At 41.3% G+C, this 26,266-nt stretch overlaps 1 protein-coding gene across 1 annotated transcript; it reads left to right on the forward strand.

Annotated features, from left to right (window-relative positions):
* The first annotated feature begins 2,164 nt into the window (after positions 1–2,164).
* Positions 2,165–25,553, forward strand: PNPLA3 (patatin like phospholipase domain containing 3). The gene is made up of 9 exons (XM_051962310.1): positions 2,165–3,138; positions 8,457–8,689; positions 10,370–10,435; positions 13,116–13,325; positions 14,891–14,951; positions 17,275–17,499; positions 18,979–19,111; positions 24,156–24,257; positions 24,624–25,553. The coding sequence occupies exons 1-8, from the start codon at positions 2,952–2,954 to the stop codon at positions 24,235–24,237; spliced, it is 1,197 nt and encodes a 398-aa protein (XP_051818270.1). The 5' UTR covers positions 2,165–2,951; the 3' UTR covers positions 24,238–24,257; positions 24,624–25,553.
* Positions 25,554–26,266: the final 713 nt, after the last annotated feature.

Raw genomic sequence — 26,266 nt, forward strand, 5'->3', positions numbered from 1 at the left:
AGCTAAGTAGAGCAGTGGATAGAGCACCAGCCCTGAAGTCAGGAAGACCTGAGTTCAAATCTGATCTCAGACACTTAACAATCCCTAGCTGTGTGACCCTAGGCAAGTCACTTAACCCCAATTGCCTCAAGGAAAAGAAAAAAGAAAGAAATGTGCATTATTAAATTAAAGGTAGCTAGATGGTGTAATGGATAAAGTTCCAGGATCTCCAAGAGCTCTATATTGATTTTAAAAGCTACATATCAACACCACCTATATTCTGTTGTATTTTTATTTGTTTTTGTCAACTATCTTCCAATTACATTTTAATTTTGTTCAGATTGTGCCAGGGAATGAAAAGGGGTTACCATCTCACCTGCTAAAACTATATCCTTCCCTTCAAAGTATAAATAAATCAGTGTCTGTTTCCTCCCTGTAACAGATTCTCTATAGACTTCCAACAAGCATCAAGTTCTCACTACTCGTCAAAGCAACATTAAATCATAGATCTGAATGTCTTCCTCCTTTGTGCTCAAAAAACATGCAGGATCCTTACAACTCTCTGCAGTGGACAAACATTATAGTGTGCATCGTAACCATGAGACCTGGAGAGTAAGAAAGATGAGATCATTTGCAGATTCCCATTAGTGGAAAGAATGCTGGTCTTGGACAAGGCACTGAGGTTCTCTGAGTTTCAATTTTCTTATTGTCAGCTGAGAAAGATAATAATCCCAACATCATAAAGTTGAAGTAATGTCCAGAAAGTGTAAACTTTTCAAAGCTACCCAGAAGTGTCATTGTCATTAGACCTTGCCCAGGGCATCCCTTATAGCTAAGCAAAACATGTATTAAAAAATCTTCTGACTCCCACTTATTTTAAAAGAAAAATAAATAGGTGATTGTGAAATTGGATTTGCTATAAAAACTGATGAACAGGACGCTCTCAGAAAAATCTGGATAGGCTTCCATGAACTGATGCAAAATGAAATATATTTTGTACAAAGTTACAGCAATCTTGTAAGATGACTGGATGGGAATAATATATTCTCAGTTATACAGTGATCCAAGACAATTCTGAAGGACATATAATGAAAAAAAATTTAAAAATGTAGATATATAGATACTTTTTTTACTATATTTTTCTTTTTTCTTTTTCCTTTTTTTTTTTTTTTTTTTTTTTGGTCTGTGATTTCTTTCACAACATCACTATCATGGAAATGTTTTGCATGACTAAACATGCATAACTTATATGGAAATGTTTGCATTCTCAAGGAATAAGGGTGGGGAAGAAGGGAGAGAATTTGGAATTCAAAATTTTAAAAAGAAATGTTAAAATTATTTTTATTTATAACTGGGGGGGGGATAAAATAACATTTTAAAAAATCCCATTTCTCTTTAACAATCTGCTAGTGACGGGGTTCTGGGATGCCAACAGGAAGCCAACACTCTGGCTTTCTTCCTAGGTTCTCTGTCCTGGTCACATTTCAAACTCAACAGTTGCAAATCGAAATTTCTCGCCTTTCCCTGTACTCTCCACCCCTTCTGCAGCTCCAGCACGGTCCTAAAAAATGGAGCCTCCGACATCCTAAATTGCTCACGTTTTCCAACACCTGTTGGCCAAACCGTGTCATTTTTAGCCCCGCCTATTCCCTTTCATACCCATTTATCCCCTTTCCTTCCATTCAGTCACTTCCCCTCTCTCTTGCCTTCCACAATTATAACCACATCCTAAAGGGTCTCCCTCCTCTCTTATGCTTCCTATTACCCTATTGGCTCCCTATTACCTAGAGGATCAAATACAAATCCCTCTGACACCTAAGACACTCGGTAACATGGTTCTTCCATTCTCCTTCTTAGTCTTTTTACACACCGACACTGTGGTCTGGCGTCTTCTGGTTGTTCTCTGTACATGGGACTCCATCTGTCATCCCCTGCCTCTGCCGGGCTAATTCAGGATAGCCTGGAAGGCGTTATCCCCTCACCTCAAGCTCTCACCATCCCCAATTCGGATCAGCTTTTGAATCACTTTCTCCTAGAGACTTTCCCTGCTCCGCTTCCCTGCCCCAGGGTCTTCCCGAAAAACAAGCCTTTGGTTCTTAGACATTTTGTCTTCCCGACCGGACTACAACCTCCGGAGTGGGGAGCCTTTTCTTGACTTTGTGCACCCGCACGGGATGGGGGTGGGGGGAGGAGAGAGGGGATTGAACATAAGTGGATGCCTGGAAATGGCTAGAGATTCAGCTGCCCCGGAGGCCGTTGGGTAAGTTCTCGCCTATTTCTGGGTCACTTGAGAAGGGCTTTGGGAATTGAATTGAACTGAGCTGAACTGAAAAAGAGACGGCTGACCCATCTGATTTCTAACATCCCTCCCACTCTGTTCCCCTGTTCTAAGGACCCTCCCAAGTCTGACATTCCCCGTTCTAAGGCTCCTCCCAGTTTGACACTGACGGTTCTAAAGGTCCTCCCAGCTCCTCAATCCTCCAGAAAAGCCAAAGCCCAGGAGGGAAGCGGCTTCCCTGACGGACTTAGGCAGCACCCCCGCCCAGTTCCTGCCCCTTCGGGGTCCGAGCTCACCACCTAAGTGCCCGCATCGGGAACCTGGTCAGGGACCGGGCAGTGTTTCCGTGGCTCTGCCCCAGCCCCAGCCTTACTTGGATCAAGGACCCTCCGGGGTCCCTGGCTCCCGGACAGCGGCCAGCCCGAACCTTCTCATTGGGCAGCCACTCCTCATTGGGCAGCCGCTCCTCATTTGCGTATTCGTCCGCTCCCGCGAGCCGAAGGAGATACTTCGAGGGTGTCCATTGGTCCTCAGAGCGTAGACGTCACGAGCGGTTCCCACGGACTTTTCTCGGACTGCTTTGGAGCCCCCGGGCCGCACTTGGACTTGACCTCAGAGCCAGTGTCTCTCCCTTCTCGGCTCTGCTGCGACCCCCGGTGCTGCCGCCCGGGACTCTGTCCCAGGACTCGCGGGCATGGCGGAGCAGACGTCCGGCTGGAGCCTGTCCTTTTCTGGCTGCGGCTTCATGGGCTTTTACCATGTTGGAGTGACCCAGTGCCTGAGCGAGCGCGCCCCGCAGTTGCTGCGGGACGCCCCCAAGCTGCTGGGATCCTCGGCCGGGGCTCTGCATTGCGCCACCTTCTTGTGCGGGCTCTCCCTGGGTGCGTGAGGACCCTCGCCGCCTTCTTCGCCCGCTGTCCCGGGGCCGAGCCCGAGCTAGCCTTTTCTGCTTGAGGACTCCCCGGTGCCAGCCCCTGAGCGGAGGCGAGGATGGGGACCCCTCTTTCACAAATCCGGAGCCAGGAGGGGAGAGAAACGGCCGGGAACCCGAGCTTCTCCCGCAAAACCTCGGGAACAGCGGGCTGGCCAGCTGCTCTCCTCCTGCTCCCTTCTCCCCCTTTCCTTTTCCCTTCTTTTTCTCTCCGACCCTAGCTCTGGCTTCCCTCTCTCACCCACTCTCCTTTCCGAAGAGGGCGGAAGGGACCCGGAGGTCAGGGCTGGGAAGACAAGGGGAGAGGGATTGGACTTGAGGGGGTTCATTTGTCTAGGCAACTTCCACCTGAGGAGACTGGCTCCACCTCTGCAGGTGGCCAGTTGAATGCTCCTTAGGCGAGGGGATAACGCCCTCCAGGGTCTCCTGAATTAGCCGGGCAGAGGCAGGGGATGACGGATGGAGTCCCACGAACAGAGAACAACCAGAAGCCGCCAGACCACAGTGGCGGTGGAAGGGCTGTGTAAAAAAACTAAGAAGGCGAATGGAACCATGTCACCGAGGGTCTTAGATGACAGAGGGATTTGTATTTGATCGGCTAGGTAATAGGGAGCCAATAGGGTAATAGAGGGTTTGGATAGAGCCCCAGTCAGCACTAGCTCAGGAGTAGCAAGTTAAGCTGCCTGGGGTGAGTTAGAAAACATTTATTATACGCCTACTGTGTGCCGGGCACGCGCTGGACACTGATACCAAGTCCCCGCTCCCGAAGAATTTGCGTTCTGAGGGTGGACAAAGCATCGTGGTCATGAGCATCAGGGGACCTGGGAAACAGACCTGCCCTTCCTCTGAATTTGTTTGCTCCTTCTCTAAAGTGACAGGCTTGGACTAGATCATCCCTCGGGCCTCTCCCTGCTCTGGAATTTTGTGATGGGTGCGACAGGCACGTTTTAATTTAGAAGTTTCCTGGGACTTCTGATTCTTAGAATCTTTCTTTGACTGCTGAGATGCTTAATCTCGGGTCTGAAAGGCAAGGCTTTTTTTTTTTTTTTTTTTTTTTTGGGGGGGGGGGGAGGTACTGCACCTTAGTCCCAGATCGGGTTCTACATTCTAGTGAATTTACCTGCAGCAGTTGCTGAAAGAATCTGAATTAATTATTTTTTCTTTTTCTTTCTTTTCTTTTCTTTTCTTTTTCTTTTTTTCTGAGGCAATTGCGATTAAGTGACTTGCCCAGGGTTACACAGTTAGGAAATGTTAAGTGTCTGAGGTCAGATTTGAACTCAGGTCCTCTTGACTTCAGGGCTGGGGCTCTATCCACTGCACCACCTAGCTGCCCCAGAACCTGGATTGATTGTGAGACTTTGGCTGGCCAAATCATTCTTTGCCTCCCCCCCCAAATCTCTGTTTCAAGAAAAGCCTGACAGTTGGTTCAATCTCTGTGATCTTATCTGGCGGTTTTCTTGACAGATACTGGAGTTGTTTATCATTCTTCTCCAATCCATTTTACAGATGAGGAAACTGAGGTGGAGTTAAGTGACTTTCCCAGGGTCACGTAGCTGGTGAGCATCTGAGGCCAGATTTGAACTCAGAAAGATGAGTTTTCTTGACTTTGGATCCAGAGTTCTATAAATTGTGCTGCCCCTTTTGGGACCCCTTGAATAATGCATGTGAAATTTCCTAGAGGGAAGTGTATGGCTTTACACTTTCTACAAATTCAAGATCCCTTGTAGAAGGTGAAGTGGCCAGGGAGGCTTTTGTCTGAAAAAGATCTGCTTTGATAAACTTCATTTCCTCGTTAGTTGGGAGTGTGGCAGGGTAACCAGAGAAAGCTCCTGAGGAGCTGTGGGTTGCATTAGGTAGGTTTGATCTCCAAGAGGAGGGAGGGGAGAATGTTTTCTGCTTCACTGGAACCACACTTGGAGTATCGGTTCAGCTTTGGGCAAGACATGGGAAGGGCATGAATAAGCCAGGGAATGTCCTGAAATAGTCAAAAGCTTTGGAACCCACCTTAAGGGCAAGCTGAGAAATCTAGGGTGGCTCAGCCTGGAGCACAGAAGGCTTGGGAGTAGGGGAGGAGGTGGGTTTCCTTGCTGTCTTGTTTGAAAAGATATCATATGGAAATGGGATCTGGTTTGGTCTGGTTGGCAGAAAATATAGGTGGGAGTCCTTAAGAACCCCAGGAAAACCTTAACAAATGAGGAGCTTGATGTGAGACTACAGAGGGCTCCTGATGATGGCAAGCAAAGAATTCCCTTCCCAGAGGCCTTCAGATTTAGGCTGAATAATCCAGCACAAAGTCAGGGTGTGAAGAGGGCTCCACATCTAGCAGAGGTTAGACCTGGTAAATGGCCTCTGAGGCCCGTGATTCTGCATCTGTAAAATGGGGCAACAACATTTGCACTGCTCACTGTTTCTTTTAATAGGAAAATTGGTTGTAAAGGGTAGACAGGGGATTGACTATAATGACGGTCCTTGTGATTCCAAGGAGTCTAGAGGCCACAAGATGTAGGTCTGGAAGGAAGAGAGGTGCAGCCTCAGAAATAGGGGTATCACCCCCAGATTGAGATCTGTTGACAAGAAAGTGGTGGAGAAAACTGAGGGAATGGTGAAAGGAGGTGAATGGATTTCAGACCCGTCAGCCCAGAAGCCAAGGTTCTGTTAAAGCCTCCCCTTCAGCAGCCATGAGAAATTGGGGGATCTATCAAGCTGTGACCCTTCTGGAGAGGGCTTATAGGTTCTAAGGATAAAAGTCTGCTGCTGTGGTGGAAAAGAGACATTGGCTCCCTGGGTTCTTTCTGATAAACTGGGGATTTGGATTTTCTTTAGTTAATGGCTGGCTTTCTGTAGCTCCTGACTTTTTACAAAGAGCTTTAGGGATAGTTCAAACTTCCCAAGTACCTACTTGGTTCCTAACCAGCAGAGAAACAAAAATAAAAGTGGAGCAATGCATGCCCTCAGGGAGTTTACACTCTACCTGGAGGAAAAAAAATAAACAATCAAGGATATCCTCCTAATCTTCAGACTGCAGGCAGAAAGAACCGCCTGGGGTCTCTGAAGTGAAATTTAAGCTTTGTAAGATTGCATTTTATTTCAATTCACAACAATTTACTTTCTCTCCTTCCCATCCTCCTCCACCGAATTAGAAAAAGCAACCTTTGACCAAGAAATAGAATACCCATTATATATATATGAAGTTGGGCAAAACATTTCTCTATAAGGAGTGTTCCAAAAACCAAAAACCAAAACCAAAACAAGAAAAAGAGAGGGAAAAGCACGCTTCACTTTGTATTCTGAATTCATTAGTTCTTATGCAGAGACACAGTGTTCATTTTGGCTTGGAATAAGGTACATGAGGGGGCAGGAATGTAGCATCTTTAAATGGATTTGTAGGAGCATGTGGTGAATGGCTTTAAGTGCCAAATTAAGGATTCTCCAAAGGGAGCTACAGAAGTTTCTGGGGCAGGAGGGACATGGTCAGATCTGTGCTTTAAGATTATTACTTTGGCAAATAGTAGGCACTCAATGTTTGTTGGATGTCTCTCCATAGTGGGAGGGTGAGTTGATGTGATCATCATGCAAAGCTTGGAGCCATCCCCGAGGTTAGAGGAGAGAGCCGAATTCCCTACCCTGGGGGCTGGGAGGAAGGGAGGAATGCCTTCCTTTTGTGGGAAGTCTGAGAATCTCTTCTCCACCTGGAGCTGGGGCTCCCAAAGGTCCGCCCGCTTATTAGATAATGCCCTTTTATCAGTGTGTCTGCCTTTTATTATCGTGATTTACACTTTGCTCGAGGGGTGACTTCCCGGAGGGAATGAGGTGGTGGGGGCCTTGCGGAGCTGATCTCCTGACTGGCTTGTAATTGGGCAGAAGTCCTGAACTGACTGACCAGGAGGTGGGGAGAAGCAGATAGGGTTGCCCTGGCTGTTTGCCCAGCTGCCTTCCGCAGTGGTGGAAGAAGAGCAAAGGGCGTTGGAGTATGGCCCAATTTTAAGGCTCCCAGTTGTCCAGCCAGTTTTTTCTCCATTGAAGCCATCGTCTTTCAAGTCTGGGGGCCCCTCTCAGGCTCAGGAACGTGGCCTCCTTCAGTACTAGAGAGCAAAACCATCTTTGGCTAATCTGAATTTTATATAATAGTTAATGAAAATACAGGCTTGATGGATGGACCTTGCCACATTTTCAGTGTGCGTTCAGTGTGAGAGATTGCATGAAACAGGAGATGACAAGATTTAATTTCTACCTAACTAGCCCAGGCAGGCAGTGATTTCTATCTTTCCTATAGCTTCAGCTTTCCTATAGCAGGCCTCCTAGTGGATGACTTTGGATATTCCTTAGAATTCTGGTGCTGGAATGACCTTCCTTTAAAAAGGTGGTTTTATGTATTGGTCTACCTGCCATCTAGGGGAGGAGGTGGGGGAAGGAGGGGAAAAGTTGGAACAGAAGGTTTTGCAAGGATCAATGCTGAAAAATTGCCCATGCATATAATTTGTAAATTAAAAGCTATAATTAAAAAAAGAAAAAGAAAAGGTGGGGTTTTTTAGGCCCCAAAGTCGGAGTACTAGGATTAGAACCCAGTCTAGTTCAGTACTCTGGTTACAGATGCAGAGATGGAGGAGACTCAGAGACCTCCTCACTTTACAAATGAGGGAACTGAGGCCCAAGAAAGGGCACAAAGATAGCCATCCTTCAAGGTAGAAATTGCTTGAAGAATTATAGTGAGTTGAGGCAGGAGTGAAGAAGGCTGTATACCAAGCCCAGGTATATGCCCAAAGATGCCATGTTGGAGGAAGAGGAAAAAACCAATTTGACTGAACCCAAAAGTTTATGAATGAGAGGAATGGGTAATAAAAGTGGAAAGCAAGTTGCTGTAAAGGATTTTAAATGTCAAATTCAGAAATGTACATGTTCTCCTAGATATAATAGAGCTCTCCTAGAGTTCAGCTGTTTGCTCAGTCAAATAACTAGAAGTAGCAGATCCCACATTCACACTTAGGGCTTCAAATTCCATTGTCTCATGCATCAGAAGGGACCCTGAAAGTTAACTAGAGCAAGCACAACATGAAGGACAAAACCCTCTGCAATATTCCTCTACTTGGAATCCTCTATGATGGGAGACTCATTCACTAACAAGACAGACTCAAGCCTCTAATTATATATATATATATACATATATATGTATATATAATACATTATAATATGTAATATTATATTATATATATGTAAATTTTATATATGTATATATATATATAAAATTCTTTCCACTCCCCGCCCCCCCAGAATGTCGACTTCAAATCCTCATGGACCTCGTCAGAAGTGCCAGAAAGCGCAATCTTGGTGTGCTTCATCCTTCCTTCAATATGTCCAAATATCTTCGCGACGGGCTAAACAAGGTCCTTCCATCTAATGCTCACAAGCTGCTCTCTGGCAAAATGAGCGTCTCCCTCACCAGAGTGTCCGACAGGAAAAATGTGCTGATATCAGATTTTGATTCCAAGAAAGAGATTGTTGACGTAAGTGTTCTGTTCGTGTGTGCGTGCTTGGCAATTTCTGTAAAACAGTAGTCTGCTGGTGGAGGTTTCCCACGGCTTCTTGCGCTCTTTCTCTTAAATATGCCTTATTGTCACTCCTGAAGAATGGAAAGGAAGAGAACGACAGAGAGAGCAATAATCAGGTGGGCTTAGCTTTTCTAGTTCTGATTGGGACTCACTGTGTGAGTAGGAGAAAGGCCCCCTTGGTCCACAAGGCTTTTTAACACTTATGATGTGGGATAACATATATTGCCTGTCCAGGATCTCCCTTGTCTAACCAACAAATCTACTATTAAGTCTGAGTTGTACACACAGTGTTTCCCACCCTAAGTTCCCAGATCTCCAGTGAGGAAAGGGAGAGAATTTTTTTTTTTTTGGGTCAGTTTCTTCCATTTAAGTCACTTAAAATTAATTGAGCTTCTACTACATAGACAGCACCATATTGGATGCTCATGTTTTTTTCCCTAGTATATTTATTTTTAATACACATTATGAATCATATTGGAAGAGAAAAAACAGAATAAAAGGGAAAACCCTTGGAAGAAATTTTTTTAAGTGAATATAGCATGAGTTGATTTATATTCAGTCTCCATAGTTCTTTTTCTGGATGCAGATGGCATCTTCTGTCCAAAGTCTATTGGGATTGCTTTGGATCGTGGAATCACTGAGCAGAACCAAGTCTTTTATAGTTGATTATTGCACATTCTCGATGTTATTAAATACACTGTATTTCTGGTTCTACTTGTTTCACTCAGCATCAGTTTATGTAAATTTTGGGGGGCCTTTCTATAATCAGCTTGTTCATTATTTTTTAAGAACAACAAAATTCCCTTATATTCATATATCACAATTGGTTCAGTCATTGCTCAGTTGATGACGATCTACTCATTTTCCAATTCTTTGTTACCACAAAAAGAGCTGCTACATTTTTGTACATGTGGGTCTTGTCTTTTCCCCTCCTTTAAGATTTCTTTGGCATACAGACCCAGTAATAGCACTGCAGTTTTATAGCCCTTTGGGTGTAGTTCCAAATTGCTCTCCAGAATGGTTGGATCATTTTACAACTCCACCAACAATGCATGAGTGTTACTGGATATTTATATCAGAAGATACTCAGTTGAGTTTGTTTCTTCTTTTCATTCATGAAGTCGTTGCCATTTTAATTCTGGCTGATTTTTCATAAATTTTGTTCAATACATGTCCATATGAGTTAGCAGATTGGTGCATATTAATGGAATGGGAAGCACTGTTTCGACAGTAAAATCATTTTGGTTTCTTTCCCCTCTTCAAAACAAAACAAAACATGTCTTAAGGAAATTTTCAAACCATCATTTTGCAATTAAGGCAATTTACTCTCATTGAAATAGTCTGTGCCCTTCCCCTTGTCTTTAACATCTTATCAAATCAAGTTTCTGCTAGTTTTGACCTTGTAGGATCCCGAGAATGGGACAGTATGAAGTCTTAGCCCAAAGGAGGTCTTAGTAATAAGAGACTGCTACTAATGACCTACTGCAAGCAAAGAAGGTAAGAAAAGGTGGTTGCTTGTGTAAACCCAATATTAGCTGTCCTGGTCCCTAGGAATTTGCTACAAAAATGGCTTATGGTTCCTGAGACTGTATGCTGCCTCTTACCTGGGATTTCATTGTCTCCTTTTCTCTACAGGCTTTGGTTTGTTCCTGCTTTATTCCATTCTACTGTGGTTTAATTCCCCCAACTTTCAGAGGTGTGGTAAGTCCTGACTTAGGGGTTGTGGTTGAATACTAAAGAGCCCCTTACAGAATGAGAAAGAGCTAAGCACTTTCGGGAGAAATCTCAACACTCTGAACAATTCTCTTGGTGCTTCTCAGCCCAGAAAAGAATAACAATCGGAGCATCTTCTCCCTCTCCCCTCTCAAAACACTCCAAATAGGCAGCTTCTCCATTTCAGGCCACTAATAAAGATCTCTCTATGCTGACTGAGCCAGGGTCTAAAGAGAAGCTTCAGACTGACTTTAAGTGCCTCTTACTAAGGCTAAGGTAGAATTTTACCCCAAGGGAAAACATTAAGAACTTGTGTCCTACATCCAGAGTCTGGCTTATGTGGAGGCAAAGCAGATGGACACCCACTTGTGGATATAGTAGGAAGAGAGCTGAATTTGGAATCAGAGGTCCAGGCTTTGAATCTCATTTCTTCTTACAACTGTTGATCCTGGACAAGTCAATCTCCCTCTCTAGGGAAGCTTCCTCATCAGTGAAATGAGATGGTTAAAGCAAATAACTTCTAGAGCACCTTCCAAGTCTGAATCCATGCTGCTGTTACCTGTTGAGGTCTTATACCCTGGCAAGAAAAAATCATTTTCTCACTGATTTCCTCTTCCTGATTCCTGAAATTCTGCTACTTGTTTTTTATCTCTGACTAAACATTGACTTGGAGTCAGAATGCCTGTGATCTATTTCTGACCTTGTATGGGTGACCTGGCTGGCCACAGAATGATGTCTTCTAGATGCACCTCCAAGGCCTGTAAAAGGGACTGGTGATAATCACCCCTTCAGGGGCTGAGAAAGCCCTGTGTAAATGGGCACCTCTGTTGTTCAACCTTAGAGCTGACTTTTCCTTCTTTAATTAGAATCACCATGGGTTGATGGCAGTCTTTATCATCCAGTGAAAATAAATTGATCAGTTTTCTTTCCTAGTTATAAGAAGGGTCTGGATAGGACAGCTGGTATTTGAGTAGATTGGGTTCATCGATAATGTTTACTACCTAAAGGCCCGGAAATGCTAAAGGCCCATAAGACACATTTTTCTGGTGTGATGCAGAGTGGGAAGAATCATCCATGTGAGTTCAAATCTGACACTGGAAAATCTGATACTGGAAAAGCACTTCCACTCTGAGTCTTATTTCCTTATTTGGAAAATAAGAATACTCCACACTTTTTCTAACAATATTGTAAGCAAAGTGCTTTGTAAACCCTAAAGGGAATTATAAAATATAGGTCACTGTTGTCATAATGCTTCAGAATTTCCCTGGCCACAGATCATGGGTAGGCTTTAAAATTTCTTTTTCCTCAACTTCATAGAGGAAGTTGATAATACTGAGTCTGTGGTTAGGGAGTGAAGGTCTGTGTTGAGTTTATTTCTCTGTTTAATACATCAGCAAGAATCTTGGACACTAAGGTAAGAAGACATGGATTTCAGTCTTGCCTCTGATGATCCTTAGCTGAAAGACTTTGGGTAAGTGCCTTCCCTTCTAGGGAGGTGTCCTTGTCCACATCTGTAAAATGGGTTTAGACTAAATTCCTTTATAGGTACTTTTTAGCATGGAGATTCAGTTATTCAATGAGAGAGAACTATATTTCCCTTTAAAAATACAGATCTTCAATGTTTCATGTTCTCCTAGGAAATGAATCACAGTGACTCCTGGTTCCTTTTGGCTAAATATCCCATAAGGCATGATGGGTGACATTTTAGGTGACAAAATGAAGTGAAGTCTGAGAGGAAATGTCCTTTCAGAAGATAAAATGTATTTTAAAAGATAGCTTAGGGGATCCTTATTTTTGAGCCATGGATCATCCAATTAAAGAAAAATTCTTGAAGTTGATATTAATTCAACTATATAATTAATTACATATATCTTCAGTTACAATTACTAATTGTTCCAAGCCTGCAGTCACTTACATGGTGACAGTGATGGCAATCATTCTCATTTCTCTGATTCTTAAAGGTCATTAACAATGCTCTTAGATAGAACAAATTACTGGCACCCCAATTATCGTGGAGAAAACTGAAGTCCATAGTGACTTGCTTAGGGTGACACAACAACTATTGCTTCTGCTCCTAGCTCTTGATTTTCTCAACAGCTCTGTGAAGTCACCAGTCTTAGACTCTCTGTTTTATAAAGTCGTCCCACTTGGTCCTCACACCTGCTCGATTCCCGGTCTATGTGCTCTGTTTATCCACTATGCATCAAGCTGCCTCTAATTAGAGGTCTCGGGGCTCCAGAATTCCAGAGCTGCCATCCACTTCTTTCTATGGTTTCTCTGATCGCAGGAGGTGCTTAGATACATGCTAGTTAATTAAATAAAACTTTCTTTTTTCTTATCCTCCTTTGAAAAATCTCCTGTCGACTACAAATTGGGTCATCTGAGGGTTAACTAAACATTAATCAAAAAGGCATTTTCCCCATGCAGACATTAGAGAGTTCAGCATGCTTCTCTTCTCTCCCCAAAATAAAGTAGGTCTTGGGACTTCAGCCTCTTGCTGGGGTTAGGGCTGGGAAGGCCTTTTTGTCCTGGGAGGATAGTGGCTTTCTGAGGGGTCCAGGTTATATTCCAAGCACAATATAGTAACCAACTGGAACAAGCTTTGCACACTGGAAAGAACTGTGTAAATGCCTGTTATTGTGCTCCTTTTTCGTCCTTCTTCCCAAAGCGATATATAGATGGAGGAGCAAGTAACAACATGCCTTTCATCAACGCCAGCACCACCATCACCGTTTCTCCTTTCTATGGGGAGCATGACATCTGTCCCAGAGTCAAGTCAACCAACTTCCTCCATGTGAACATCACCAACCACAGCCTACGTCTCTGCTCAGGCAACATTTACCTCCTGGCCAGAGCACTTTTCCCACCAGAGCTAAAGGTACGTGATGCCGGAGCCTGTGCCTGGCATGGACTTGCTGCCCCGACCCTCCTGTTCACTCGTGGTCTGCCAGTCACCACAGGCCCCTCCCTTACAACAAAGCAAAACAATACAATTCCATTCAGTTCAGTGATATCAAGACAGAAAACTTCCCCATGGCTCACTACATCTCAGAGATGTCCCCTTCATCTCTATCTGGCCAAGACCCTCCTCTTCTTCAAGGACCAGCTGAGAGGTCATCAGACATACTTATTCCACACTTTATGCTCACTACCTGGGAGATCTCGGTCCCTTTCCTTTCCAAGGTCTCCCAGGTAGGAAGCATTAGATGTGGGATAAGTATGTCTGGTGACCCCAGAGCTGATCCCTGAAGACAAGGAGAGTTGTTTTAAGTATTGTTTCAACACGTACTAATATTTTAGGTCATGTGCTGTTTTACGTGGGATATTTAAAAAGGAGTCAAGGAGGAAGAACATATATGAGATATGATTGTAAAGCCAGGACTCTGCTTTCCAAGTGTGAAAATTAGATTCACTAATTGATAATCAGGAATGGCCAGGTGGCACAATGGATAGAGTCCTGTGCCTGGAGTCAAGAAGTTGTGATTTGGTCATCTCAGCTGTATCCAATTCCTCAGAACCGCATTCAGTATTTTCTTGGCAAAGATTCTGAAATGGTTTGCCACTGAACTCAATTCAGATCTTCCCGAGTACAAATTTAGCCTCAGATAGTTACTAGCTGTATGACCCTGGCCAAGTTACTTAACCCTGTTTGCCTCAGTTTCATTACCTATAAAATAAACTGAAGAAGTAAATGGCAAACCGTTCCAGTATCTTTGCTAAGAAAACCTCAGATAGGGTCAGGAAGAGTTGGCTACAACTGAAATGACTGAACACCAATTGATAATCAATATTCTATGCTATATTATTCTATACAATATATTAGGACAGCATGATATAATGGATTCAGAAAGACCTGGGTTCAAGTCTTGCCTCTGATACTTCCAGGCTATGTGACACTGGCCAAGCCACTGGATTTCTAAATATCTTAGGCAACTCTTGTAGACTAGCTGTGCCAAACAAGTTATTCATCTGTATCAGTGGAAAGTTTTTCTTGGCAATGAAATCACTAGTCCACATCAACAGAGAATGCCTCTTCCCCTCCTCCAAACAAGAGTAGTAGTGATACTAAATTATCCAATATAAGTCAGTAAACCATGGAAGTCCTTGAGATTCCTTAGGTGACTTGACAGTCTTCATGTAGACTCAAACATTCATAGAAAGGCAATTATCTATTCCTGTTTATAAAACAAATCTTTATCAAATAACCATAAATTCTACAAATTCTTGAGATCTCACTTCAGTGAACACTGAAATGCATGGCAACCTGGCTTGGGTTGCTACGTTCAGTCACGGTATTTGAGTACGCAAGAGAGCCTGGGGATAATGATCTGGGACTCTAGAAGCCTGCTAAAACCTTCTGGGAGCAGGATTCCTTGAAGCAGACACTTCACCCTGGGCTAATCATTTTCTTTCCTGTGGCTTGCTCATCTGGCTTGTTCATAGGTACTTGCAGAGATCTGTCTTCGAGGATATTTGGATGCACTTAGATTCTTGGAAGAAAAGGGTATGTCATTGCTTTGGAAGTATCGATGTGGTCTCTGAGGTGACTTGATTGAGTAGAGCATAAGTAGGAGTGATGGAGAGAAGAGACAGGTTGGGGCTTGATATAATTGGAACTCTCACTGGGGAATGGATGGCTTTGGGGAGATTCCCTTTCACTGGAAGACTTCTAGCCTGGATGGCTATCTATTGGATATATTGCAGAGGGGACTCCAATTCAGCATTGGACTAGATGAGATGGCTTTTGAAGTCTCATTAGACTAGGAGATCCCAACTGGGGACCTGCCTTCAAAGGATCCATGAATAGATTACAAGGATTCCTTTACTTTGAGTGGAAAAAATGCATCTGTTTTCACTTCTAACTGAAATTTAGCATTTTTCAATTATACACTTAGACAAAACTTCTTTTGAGGAGGGGACCAAACCATGGCAGCAGACCCTGAGAATCTGGCATTTCATGACTACATTGATTAGCAGTTTAAAAGTAAAACAACCACATAAACATTTCAGCTCAGAATCATTCAGACTCTGGATCATCCTTTAGGTAGTGACCTATGACTGGTGTTAGCAACATAAACTCTCATATATATTTCTCCAACAGTTAATACTGTGTGTCCTTTGTTTTGCCATTTACTATGAAGGTTTAGGTGATGGAAGGCTCTTCATAGGAAAGGCCATTTGAATTGCTAAATCTGAAGAGCTAACTTTAGTCCTAGATGTTGGATGTGTTCTTCCCCTTCTGCCTATCCCTCTCCCATGTTAAGTAGCTGACATGTCTCCTTCTATTATTCTTCCCAAGTTGGATTGGTAGAACTGGATTTCAACACTTTTGACATAGCGCTAAGTGGTAGTTGGGTTTTCAAATGGAAAACTGCATATTTTGATGCCATATTGATTGTCTTAATTCATCTTTGATCAAGGTGACTTCCCACAATAAGAATTGGAAGAAGGCTTTATGGACACTTGGACTAAACGCAATGGCAATCCCTATAAGACATTGCTTGAAATTCTCCAGAGATAGGGAACTTCCTGCCTCTTGAGGCATCACCTTCATCTGCCTTTTGAAAGGCTCTAAATCATAGGAAGCTCATCCTTTTGTGAAGGAATATCTGCCTTTCTGTTGTTCAGAATTCTGTTCTCTGGACCAAACTTAACATACCCAATTCTTCCCTTCTGTTATCATACTCTTGTATGTCACACGTCCTCCAAGTGTTCTTTTCTCTAAATGAAGTTTTCATTTATTTCATCTATTCTTTTCTCTAAATGAAGCAGACAACATTCCTTTGAAAGGCACAATTCTCTAAGCTTCTCGCCATCTTGTTTACCTTCCTTTGGAATAGTTTTCAATACCCTTCCCACATTGTGATATCTAGAACTGGGGATAACACCCCAAATGAAGTCTGACCAAGAAAGAGATCAGTAGGATTATCAATTTATACTGTGCCTCTATCAGGATACCCAGAATTGGATAACATTAGATCTCTAACCCTGTCTTTCCTCGGAAAGAATTAGTCATTTGCTTGATGGCAGAAACAGCTTACGTTTGGATAGCTCCTTGAGGCTTCATGATCTCACTTAGAGACATAGAATAGCAAAGTTAATTATTCTAGTTCAATAGTTCTCAAAGTGGTCCTGGTACCCCCTGGGAGTCCCTGAGAGCCTTTCGGGGGGACCTTGAGGTCAAAACTATTTTCATAATGATACTAAGACATTTTCATTTCAAATGTGGTAAATATTGACAGATATAACTCATAAATAAAAGCTGAGTTATCGATTTTTAAAAGGGTCCTGAGACCAAAAAGCTTGAGAATCAGTGATCTTATCCAATCTCTTCACTGATTCCAAGGAATTAAAGAGCTTATTTGATGTCACACATAATCTAATGAAAACTAGGAGAGAAACCCAAGTCCTTTGATACTCTTCCACCATACATACCATGCTGACCCAATATTGCCCCATCCATGAACCTCCCATCCCAGCCCTAGAAGTATGAGATGTTATTATCCTCATGGGTCTCAGAGGAAACCAGGATTCAGGAAAACTAAAGAATTAATCTTCCAGCAGGCTGGGGAATATCAGTGTCAGAGTCAGCTTCGCCAAGTCTAATACCAGTTGGAAGAGGTTTCAGTAAGGACTTTCTGCTTTGGGCTGGGCACCTCTCAGATATTTAACATTAACACTTCTTTCTATCTAATGAGATTATATTTTCACCAGTGCTCTCAATGTCTTTCATTCACTTGTGTACATCATGATCCCCTTGAGCCAATTACGGACTGACTGCTGTGTCCAAAATTAGATGTGACTTTTCTTTCCCTTATCCTCTTAAGGCATCTGTGATTCATCACCTTCTTGTCTGAATGTGCCTTCAGAAGAGAGAAAATCAGAGATCACTTCATCCTGCAGTGAAAATGGGAGTCCTCCAACATCTCTGAAGAGGCAGAACAATAGTGACATCACACCAGAGGCCGTTGAGTTTATTGACCATCTACGACTCAACATAATTCCATGGGACGAGGACATTTTGAAAATCGTCTCCCCTGAAGTTTATTTAGGTACTGAAAGAAGAGAAGGTGCTCAGAGGGACTTGGTTCTCTCTGCTTAGATGAATCTTCTGGACAGTAGAGGCCCAGGGGGTTCTCAGCTGGATGGCCCTTCTTGAAGGCAATCCTCTCATTGTACAGATGAGAAAATGGAAATCACACAAGTGGACAGTCACAGAGCTATTTTTCAAATGTATCAAATGTAGATCTCCTGATTCTAACCCCAGTTCTTGTCAGTTCTTTCCAATATTCTTCATATAATAGCAAATGAACATCATAGTTCAGATCATATGTCCCGTTAAGGTTGGCCAGTTTCCTCACAATTACCTCCACAGGGAGAAAGGCAGCAGGTGAAATGGGGATTAAAATCACCCTCTTGGTATTGCCCTTCCAGGGTCAATGTAATCATCAAATGAGGTAATATTTATAAGATACTTTGTGAATTTTACAGATAAGATAGACAGCAGCCTAGTCTGATGATACTTTCTGAGCATCTGATTTGGGCAGCACACAGCCAGAGCTTCAATAATGTGAGGACTACAAAGCATTACTGGGGAGGGGGAGTGAAGGAGGAGAGGAGAGTGGAAGACAGTACACACAGAACCACCATATAAAGCAGAAAGATTTCATGTACAGGGTTCCTTGTAAGCACCCAGAAGAGAAAGAGTATCTCCCTAAGGTGGCAGAAAGAGATGGTACTTGGGAAGAAGATACCTGGTTCTGATAATACTGGTATTAATGACATATGGCTCTGTACCAATTTGTACAGAATCTTTAAGAGCTGCCTGAGAAGGTAATAAGAACAGGTAGCAGAAGAAATCCTGAGTGCCCACTTATGCAACATATTAAGGCAGTAGGGGCTGCAATGAACAAATCCTAAAACCGAAAATGTGGCACTCTGTATTGCCTTGGCTTTTATACTCTTGGAGAATCAGAAGTTTTGAACTATTTTCAGAGGTCATGTTGATAGGTTGTTCCTCTGATACTTAGAACATCAATTTCTGTCACATATTCTAGTGTTTTTCTTGAGAACCTAGGTGGCAACTCCTTTGCCTGACCTTCAGGGTCTTTGTTCTAGCCTTATCTCATAACCACATTCAACAAGCATTTACTATATTCCCATCACTGGGGGAGGGACCACTCCTAGACATACTTAGAATGTCTTCTCCCTTCCTCTTCACTCACTCGTCCTTTAAAGTTCAACTCAAGATACTCTCTGGTTCATGACACCTGCCTTAATCTTCCCAAAGCCTCCTATTTATGCACAGTCTATTTGATCATGTGTTATATTTATCTATGTATTGATACATACCCCTGCTGGAGTCTTAAGGACCCAGATTTATATAAACTGTTTCTTCTCCAGCCCCAAACATTGAATCTGGTCCAACTTCCTTAATTTTGCATGGAGAAAAGAGAATAGAAGAAAGTCACATTATGAGGCAGGGTCAAAGCCAGGAACCTAACTACACAGTAGATATTTTTATTTTTCAGCTGTGGAAAAAGCAATGAAAGAAAAAGGTGGATACTTGACCAAGATACTCAACTGCTTACCAGTTCGGATAGCGTCCTATATGATGCTCCCATGTACACTGCCTGTGGAATCTGTGATTTTTGTTGCACAAAGGTGAGCCATCTTTTGGAAATTAAAAATGGCAATAAATCTTTGCTTTAATTTGCTTGCAAAGGCTTTTATTTGGAAGAGCGTCTTCTAGTAAAGCTGTCTTCTTATCCTTCAAACAATGTCCTAGTCACATGTAGCTAAAAAGCTACACAGTGAATAATGTCTCCAGTTACCTTAAGTTAATTTAGTAGAGATGATTCTTTCTGTAAAATTTTGTCCCTTCAAAAATGTATTTAATGGAATTAACTTTTATCAACTACATTTTTATCAATGTTGTCTCCTTTTATGTAATCTTAGAAATGTTCACGATTGGACAGGACTTCAGAGATCATGTGATTTTCCCAATAGAGAATTGATGGTGTGTGTGTGTATTGGCCAATGAAGAAGTTGTTTTGCTTTGATTATTCAAAGAAAACAAGGGTTTTCTTTTTCTTTTATTGGTACAGAGATAAAATATATTTTAATGGCAAAAAATTATGAGAAAAGATAATGCAATTCTATTTTGTAGATAGTAACTTCTTCCCTTCCCTCCTACATCTCCCCCCAACTAAATAAAACCAAAAAACACACACTGAAATTGGAGAAGAGCTAGAATAGGAAGTTTATAGATTGCCCTTCTGCCTCTTTCTCTCAGCAAACTCTCCTTTTAGATTCACAGTATTAACATCTCCCACCCACTTCAGATTACTGTGGTTGTTGTGTACCAGTCCCCAATTCATTCCCCCTCTTTTCTCAAGGCGCTTAGCACTCTGCCCACTAGCTCCTCTCTTTGCCAACATCTGCCCTTATGCTAGTAGAATTCACACTGATGCTCCCTTACCTCCCCATCCCTCACTTTTCTTAAATCTCATGGCTTGCTCCTTTACGCCACCTCAGCCACACCCAGGGATGGTGATGCCCTGGATCTCATTAGTTTCCTATTTCCTTAATAAAAACTTTTCATATTCTTCTATTTGATCATTATTTCCATCCATTTTCCTAACTTTATTCACCCTCATTCTCATTTTAATTTTCCACCTTTCAGTACTTTCTTAAGTTACTATCGCTATTATAATTTCACTTTCCTCTCTTCCAATCTCCACCCTCTAGTTAACCAAGTTGACTCTATATCTTATCTGTTGTCAAACCCCTGCCACAGATGACTCTCACCACCTGCCACTTCTGCTCCCACTCAAGGGCTACCAAAGGAAGACATATTTGCACGCAAATATGTAATTTCAACAAGGCTCTCAGGGCAACAAGGCAATCGTTTTATTCCTCTCTAATTGATTTTCTGGGTCATTCCCTCAGCAGCTAATCAGAACCTTCTTTTCTTTGTTCCAGCCTCTCATACCTTCCTTTCTTCTCTCCCTTAGCTCAGGACCTTGCCTCTTACTCGGCTGAGAAAAATGAGCCTTCTGTTCATCTTAAAACTTCTTAATAACTCCCAAATCCCTATATGTGCCCTTGAGCTCATTTGCTTTATCAGATCACATCCTCCAGCATTGACTCTCAAATATCCATCTTTGCCAATCAAATGGGTTCTTCTCTACTATGTTCAAACATGCCCAATATCAGCAACAACCAAAAAAAGCCCCTCAACACTGCCATCCTTTCAGCATCTTCTATCCCTCATTGTTTTCTTGGCCAACACCTAAAATATACTGTCCCAACTTGTTTCTTTCCCTCCCTTTCCTGCTACTCAATCCTCAACCCTTTGCAATCTGGCTTTCAGAGCGAGTGAAACTGTGCTCTCTGAAGTTACTAGTTGTTTTTGTGCTGCTTAGATTTCCCTACCTTCTCTACTCCTCCAAGAATCAGCCTATTGAAATTTTTTTCAAAAAAAAAAAAAAAAGGATCAGAAAAAACTAATGAATGCACTGAAAACATTTGATAGCACAGGCAATGTATATTGCATCATAAATAGCAGAAAGGTGCTAACTTCTCATATCTTTTCCTTGTGGTCAAGCATGCTTGTGATTTTGTAGATCTTAATCTCGTTGTCCTGTGGCTGTTCTTTGCACTTCCACTGTCATTAGCATTGTTCTTGGCTCTGCCAACTTGACTTGGCATCGGTTCACTTAATTTTTTTCATGTTGCTTTGAATGCCTCATTTCTTACAGTATAGGAATGTTCCACTTATATTCTTATGCCAGGTTTTTTTTTTTTTTTTTTAGCATTTTCTAATTAATGGCTATCTACCCAAAACTATTACAATAAATATCAGGTTGTTCTTTTGATCCATGACTGCTTTGATATGGCTCTGAATAGATTCTCTGGGTTAAAGGATATACACTTGATTTGTACAATTCATCTCAAAATACCTACATAGAGAACCATCTAGGTTCTCTAGAATTATCATTGGTCATTGTGTTGATCTAAATTCTTAAGTTTGTTACTGTTATTGTTATCCATGTTTATGACGTTGTACAAATTGTTCTCCTGATGAATGGTTTCTTAATTGCAAAATATGAAGCATTATTGATAATGCAATCTAAACTTTGTAGAGCTCTTTGAAGTTTCCAAAGCATTTTCTCCAATCCTGTGAGTTAGGGTAGGGCAGGTGTTGCAAAATGAGATTCACAAGCTGAGTTCTTTCCAAAAAGTGATGGTGAAGTGAAGGATATGTCTTCAAACATGACCAATGTTATGTTAGGCTTCATTTGACTGAACTTATCCTTATTATTGGTGGGGAGAATTGTTCATAAGTAACAATGTTATAAGGAGAGAGCCTCAATATAACTTTCTTCAAAAAAAAAAAAAAGACACAGAAGTGAAAATCAGAAAAGTCAGGGTCATAAAGTGAGTGGCCTGTTGTAGGACATGAGCCCTAGGGTTCTGGCTCCTGGACCAGGGTCCTCTTTGTATCCCCAACATCTAATATAGGAAAAAACTGAATCAATGCTTGTTGCTTGATACTTGAAGTCTGTTTTTTCTAAACATCTTCAGACCACAACAACTTGATTTTCCAAGGAGAAAGCCTTCTTGCATGTGACTAAGATACAATGCTATAGTCATGTGTTCTATGATCTTTAAAAAAACGAAACAAAACAAAAACACTACCTAACCTTCCTCATATTTGTGATTAACCATAAGTTAACAGCTGGTCAAATATGTGTTTGCAATATCTTTCCATTTTTATCAGAATTTCCTAGGACACAATGTTCCTGAGTCACATCCATTTTGATGACATGACATGAAAAAAAAAAAAAAAAAGGATCAGAAAAAACTAATGAATGCACTGAAAACATTTGATAGCACAGGCAATGTATATTGCATCATAAATAGCAGAAAGGTGCTAACTTCTCATATCTTTTCCTTGTGGTCAAGCATGCTTGTGATTTTGTAGATCTTAATCTCGTTGTCCTGTGGCTGTTCTTTGCACTTCCACTGTCATTAGCATTGTTCTTGGCTCTGCCAACTTGACTTGGCATCGGTTCACTTAATTTTTTTCATGTTGCTTTGAATGCCTCATTTCTTACAGTATAGGAATGTTCCACTTATATTCTTATGCCAGTTTTTTTTTTTTTTTTTTTTTTTAGCATTTTCTAATTGATGGCTATCTACCCAAAACTATTACAATAAATATCAGGTTGTTCTTTTGATCCATGACTGCTTTGATATGGCTCTGAATAGATTCTCTGGGTTAAAGGATATACACTTGATTTGTACAATTCATCTCAAAATACCTACATAGAGAACCATCTAGGTTCTCTAGAATTATCATTGGTCCCTGTGTTGATCTAAATTCTTAAGTTTGTTACTGTTATTGTTATCCATGTTTATGACGTTGTACAAATTGTTCTCCTGATGAATGGTTTCTTAATTGCAAAATATGAAGCATTATTGATAATGCAATCTTAACTTTGTAGAGCTCTTTGAAGTTTCCAAAGCATTTTCTCCAATCCTGTGAGTTAGGGTAGGGCAGGTGTTGTAAAATGAGATTCACAAGCTGAGTTCTTTCCAAAAAGTGATGGTGAAGTGTTCCTTCACCCACAGGTAAGGGTATGTGTCTTCAAACATGACCAATGTTATGTTAGGCTTCATTTGACTGAACTTAATCCTTATTATTGGTGGGGAGAATTGTTCATAAGTAACAATGTTATAAGGAGAGAGCCTCAATATAACTTTCTTCAAAAAAAAAAAAAAGACACAGAAGTGAAAATCAGAAAAGTCAGGGTCATAAAGTGAGTGGCCTGTTGTAGGACATGAGCCCTAGGGTTCTGGCTCCTGGACCAGGGTCCTCTTTGTATCCCCAACATTTAATATAGGAAAAAAATGAATCAATACTTGTTGCTTGATACTTGAAGTCTGTTTTTTCTAAACATCTTCAGACCACAACAACTTGATTTTCCAAGGAGAAAGCCTTCTTGCATGTGACTAAGATACAATGCTATAGTCATGTGTTCTATGATCTTTAAAAAAAACGAAACAAAACAAAAACACTACCTAACCTTCCTCATATTTGTGATTAACCATAAGTTAACAGCTGGTCAAATATGTGTTTGCAATGTCTTTCCATTTTTATCAGAATTTCCTAGGACACAATGTTCCTGAGTCACATCCATTTTGATGACATGACATGAAAAAAAAAATTTTTTTTTTAAAATTCCCATTGAAATTCTCAGCTTTACTGAATAAATTCCACCACCCCCCATACCAATTTCCCCTAAGTCTTTTTGGTATCAAACCTCAAATTTACCTTTCGTGCTGTCAAATCCTGTTAAAAAACACCCAACCCACTGAGGTCAGTCCTGTTGAACGCCAGGCTCTCAACAAGGCAGTAAGATACCATCAGGTAACACGTGGGATGTGTTCCTCAGAGGCCTGAAGTCTTTATGATGACATATCTAAGTCAACACAAAACAAAAGCTGGCACGCCAATGAGAGCAAAATTTTGTAGTTCTACAATGGGGGCATTTGATGCTAATCTTCCGAAACTTTCCTTGTACCTCTCCTGTGCTGCTTTTTTTGGCTCCCAATTTACTCAGATATGTGTCTCTGTGTGTTTATGCTGAAGCGCTTGTTTTTTGTTTTTTGGTTTTTTTTTTTTTTTTTTTTGGTTCAGGTTAGTAAGCTGGTTTCCAGATATGCCGGATGACCTCGAATGGTTGCAGTGGGCTGCCTATAAAATTTTTGGTCTAGCATGAGATTGTTTTATAAAATCCAGGTAAGTAGATTATTTAGCTGCATATGCATATACTCAAAACAGGAAGACCATTACTCTTTCAGCCAACATTTACTGGGTACCCAGTATAAATGGAATAATATAGTAGGCATATGGGACTTGGAGTGGAATTTTATAGAGTTCAAATCCATGACTTCTCGATCTAGGCTACATTTTGTTTTTAAATATTCTGATAATTATTTCAGTGTTATTGGTTTCCTTGGCAAACTTATGCATTTTATTTTATTTAATATACTTAAAACATAAGATTCTGAAAGGGGGTCTACAGGCTCCAGAAGACTGACAAATGGGTCTATGACATCAAAAAGGTTAAGACTCCCTGATTGACTCTAAGTCTTTCATTTACAGGTGAGGAAATGAAGGCCTGTTCCAAAGCTGCTCAAGTTGTTGTGGAGTCTGGAGAAGAATCTACACTTCCAGAATTAAAATTCAAGTGATTTTATCTTAGATATCCCTTCCTGTTACAGTCTAAGAAGACAAGGAATCATTTTTACTTTTCAGGAACCAAAGCCCAACTTTAGGAAGAAGTGACCAGCTTGCCTGTCTCAAGCAGCCTAGAACAGCCTACCCTTGCTCAGAAGCTCTCAGCTCTTTTATAGTCTGGAAGAACGGCTCAATGAAAGGCTCTCAATTTCATCTGCAATGGAAGCCAAAGCTAGCAATAAAAGACATTCTGTCTTAAGATCCAATCTCACATTTTTCTTGAATGATAAAATGACTGAGGAAGAAGATTCTCTTTTTCTCCAATAGAACAACATTTATAAGTCATTTCAGAAGAGAAATTTAGAAAATTATTTGTAAGGGCATAAATCCTTTATCACATTTGAGAGTTACTTTTCAAACTTCATTTATAATGATCCATCAAATGCTACAATCATACAGAAGTGTGGATTTCTGTTCTGAATCTTCAAATTTACTTTTATAAAAAAAAAATTAAAATAGATCAACAATTTTTCAGTCACTTTTGAAGGAAACGAAATATTTTTGCTCTTCCTTTTCTAAGTCAAGTGTTTGAGTTGGCTAGGTAAATAGGTTAGGGAGTGATGCTTCACAAAAAGAAAAGGCCATTGACCCAGCAGGCAGTCATTTCACTGGCTGGTGAGAGATCATTTGGCATTGAGAATATTTTCATTTCTCTTTTGGAGGAACTTTGACCATATAAATAAAATGCTTGATAAAAGGAACCAGATTAGGAAAGATATGAGGGTTTTTAATGTCTATGTGGTCTGTATTTATGTGCATCAATATCTGTAAGTTTAAAAAAAGTTTTTTTCTAAAGTTTCATAGTTTTATTTGCATCAATGTGAGTTTAAGCAGAGTTTCTAATAAACAGGCACTTAATTCTGGTGGCATGAGCCCTTCCTTCAAGAACCCCATGTTCCCACACCTTAGCAACTGCACTTCTAAACATATTGGGTTTGGAGCAACTCTACTCTGCTGTCTCTCTGTCTCAGTCAGCCTGAAGGCTCTTCCAGTTGTTTTCCTAGCATTTTATAGGTCATGTGGCTCTGCCCACAGAGTTGCATTACCATGACACCTATTTCAACATTACATCTTATTTTATTTCACTCTAATAATACCTGCAAAGCAACTCCTGTGTCCCAGGTGCTGGGCAAAGATACACAGATGGTTGAGACAGCACCCAACCCCGTGAAGCTTAGAATCTGGGTAGGGCAGACAGGAGACAAACACTGCTAACCAAACCACAGAAGAGAAAATCATTATTGCCCATAGCACCAGGATTAAGCTAGATTTAAGAATAGGCAAACTGCAAACTTGACCATTTGATTCTATCAGTAGGTACCTTTTAATGGGTGTATTTCAGAAATTACAGAAACGACTGTAGATTTCAGATTGATCTTCTAGCGACTGTAGAGTTCCTCAGACTGTACAGGTCCTCAGACTATACAAGCACGGTACCCCTCATGGGTCTCATGGATGAATGATTATGTGTTAGACTGACATCTCTTTGAGGGCAGAAAATATTTGTA

The sequence above is a fragment of the Antechinus flavipes genome, chromosome 5 (genome assembly GCF_016432865.1).
Source record: "Antechinus flavipes isolate AdamAnt ecotype Samford, QLD, Australia chromosome 5, AdamAnt_v2, whole genome shotgun sequence".
In the NCBI taxonomy this organism is placed as follows: domain Eukaryota; kingdom Metazoa; phylum Chordata; class Mammalia; order Dasyuromorphia; family Dasyuridae; genus Antechinus; species Antechinus flavipes.

Bases quoted from the DNA above. Each gene is read 5' to 3' on its own strand.
- PNPLA3 (XM_051962310.1), top strand. From the start codon at position 2,952: ATGGCGGAGCAGACGTCCGGCTGGAGCCTGTCCTTTTCTGGCTGCGGC. The intron at 13,326-14,890 runs GTACGTGATGCC...GCTTGTTCATAG, and splicing joins TTTTCCCACCAGAGCTAAAG to GTACTTGCAGAGATCTGTCT. The intron at 17,500-18,978 runs GTACTGAAAGAA...TTTATTTTTCAG, and splicing joins CTCCCCTGAAGTTTATTTAG to CTGTGGAAAAAGCAATGAAA.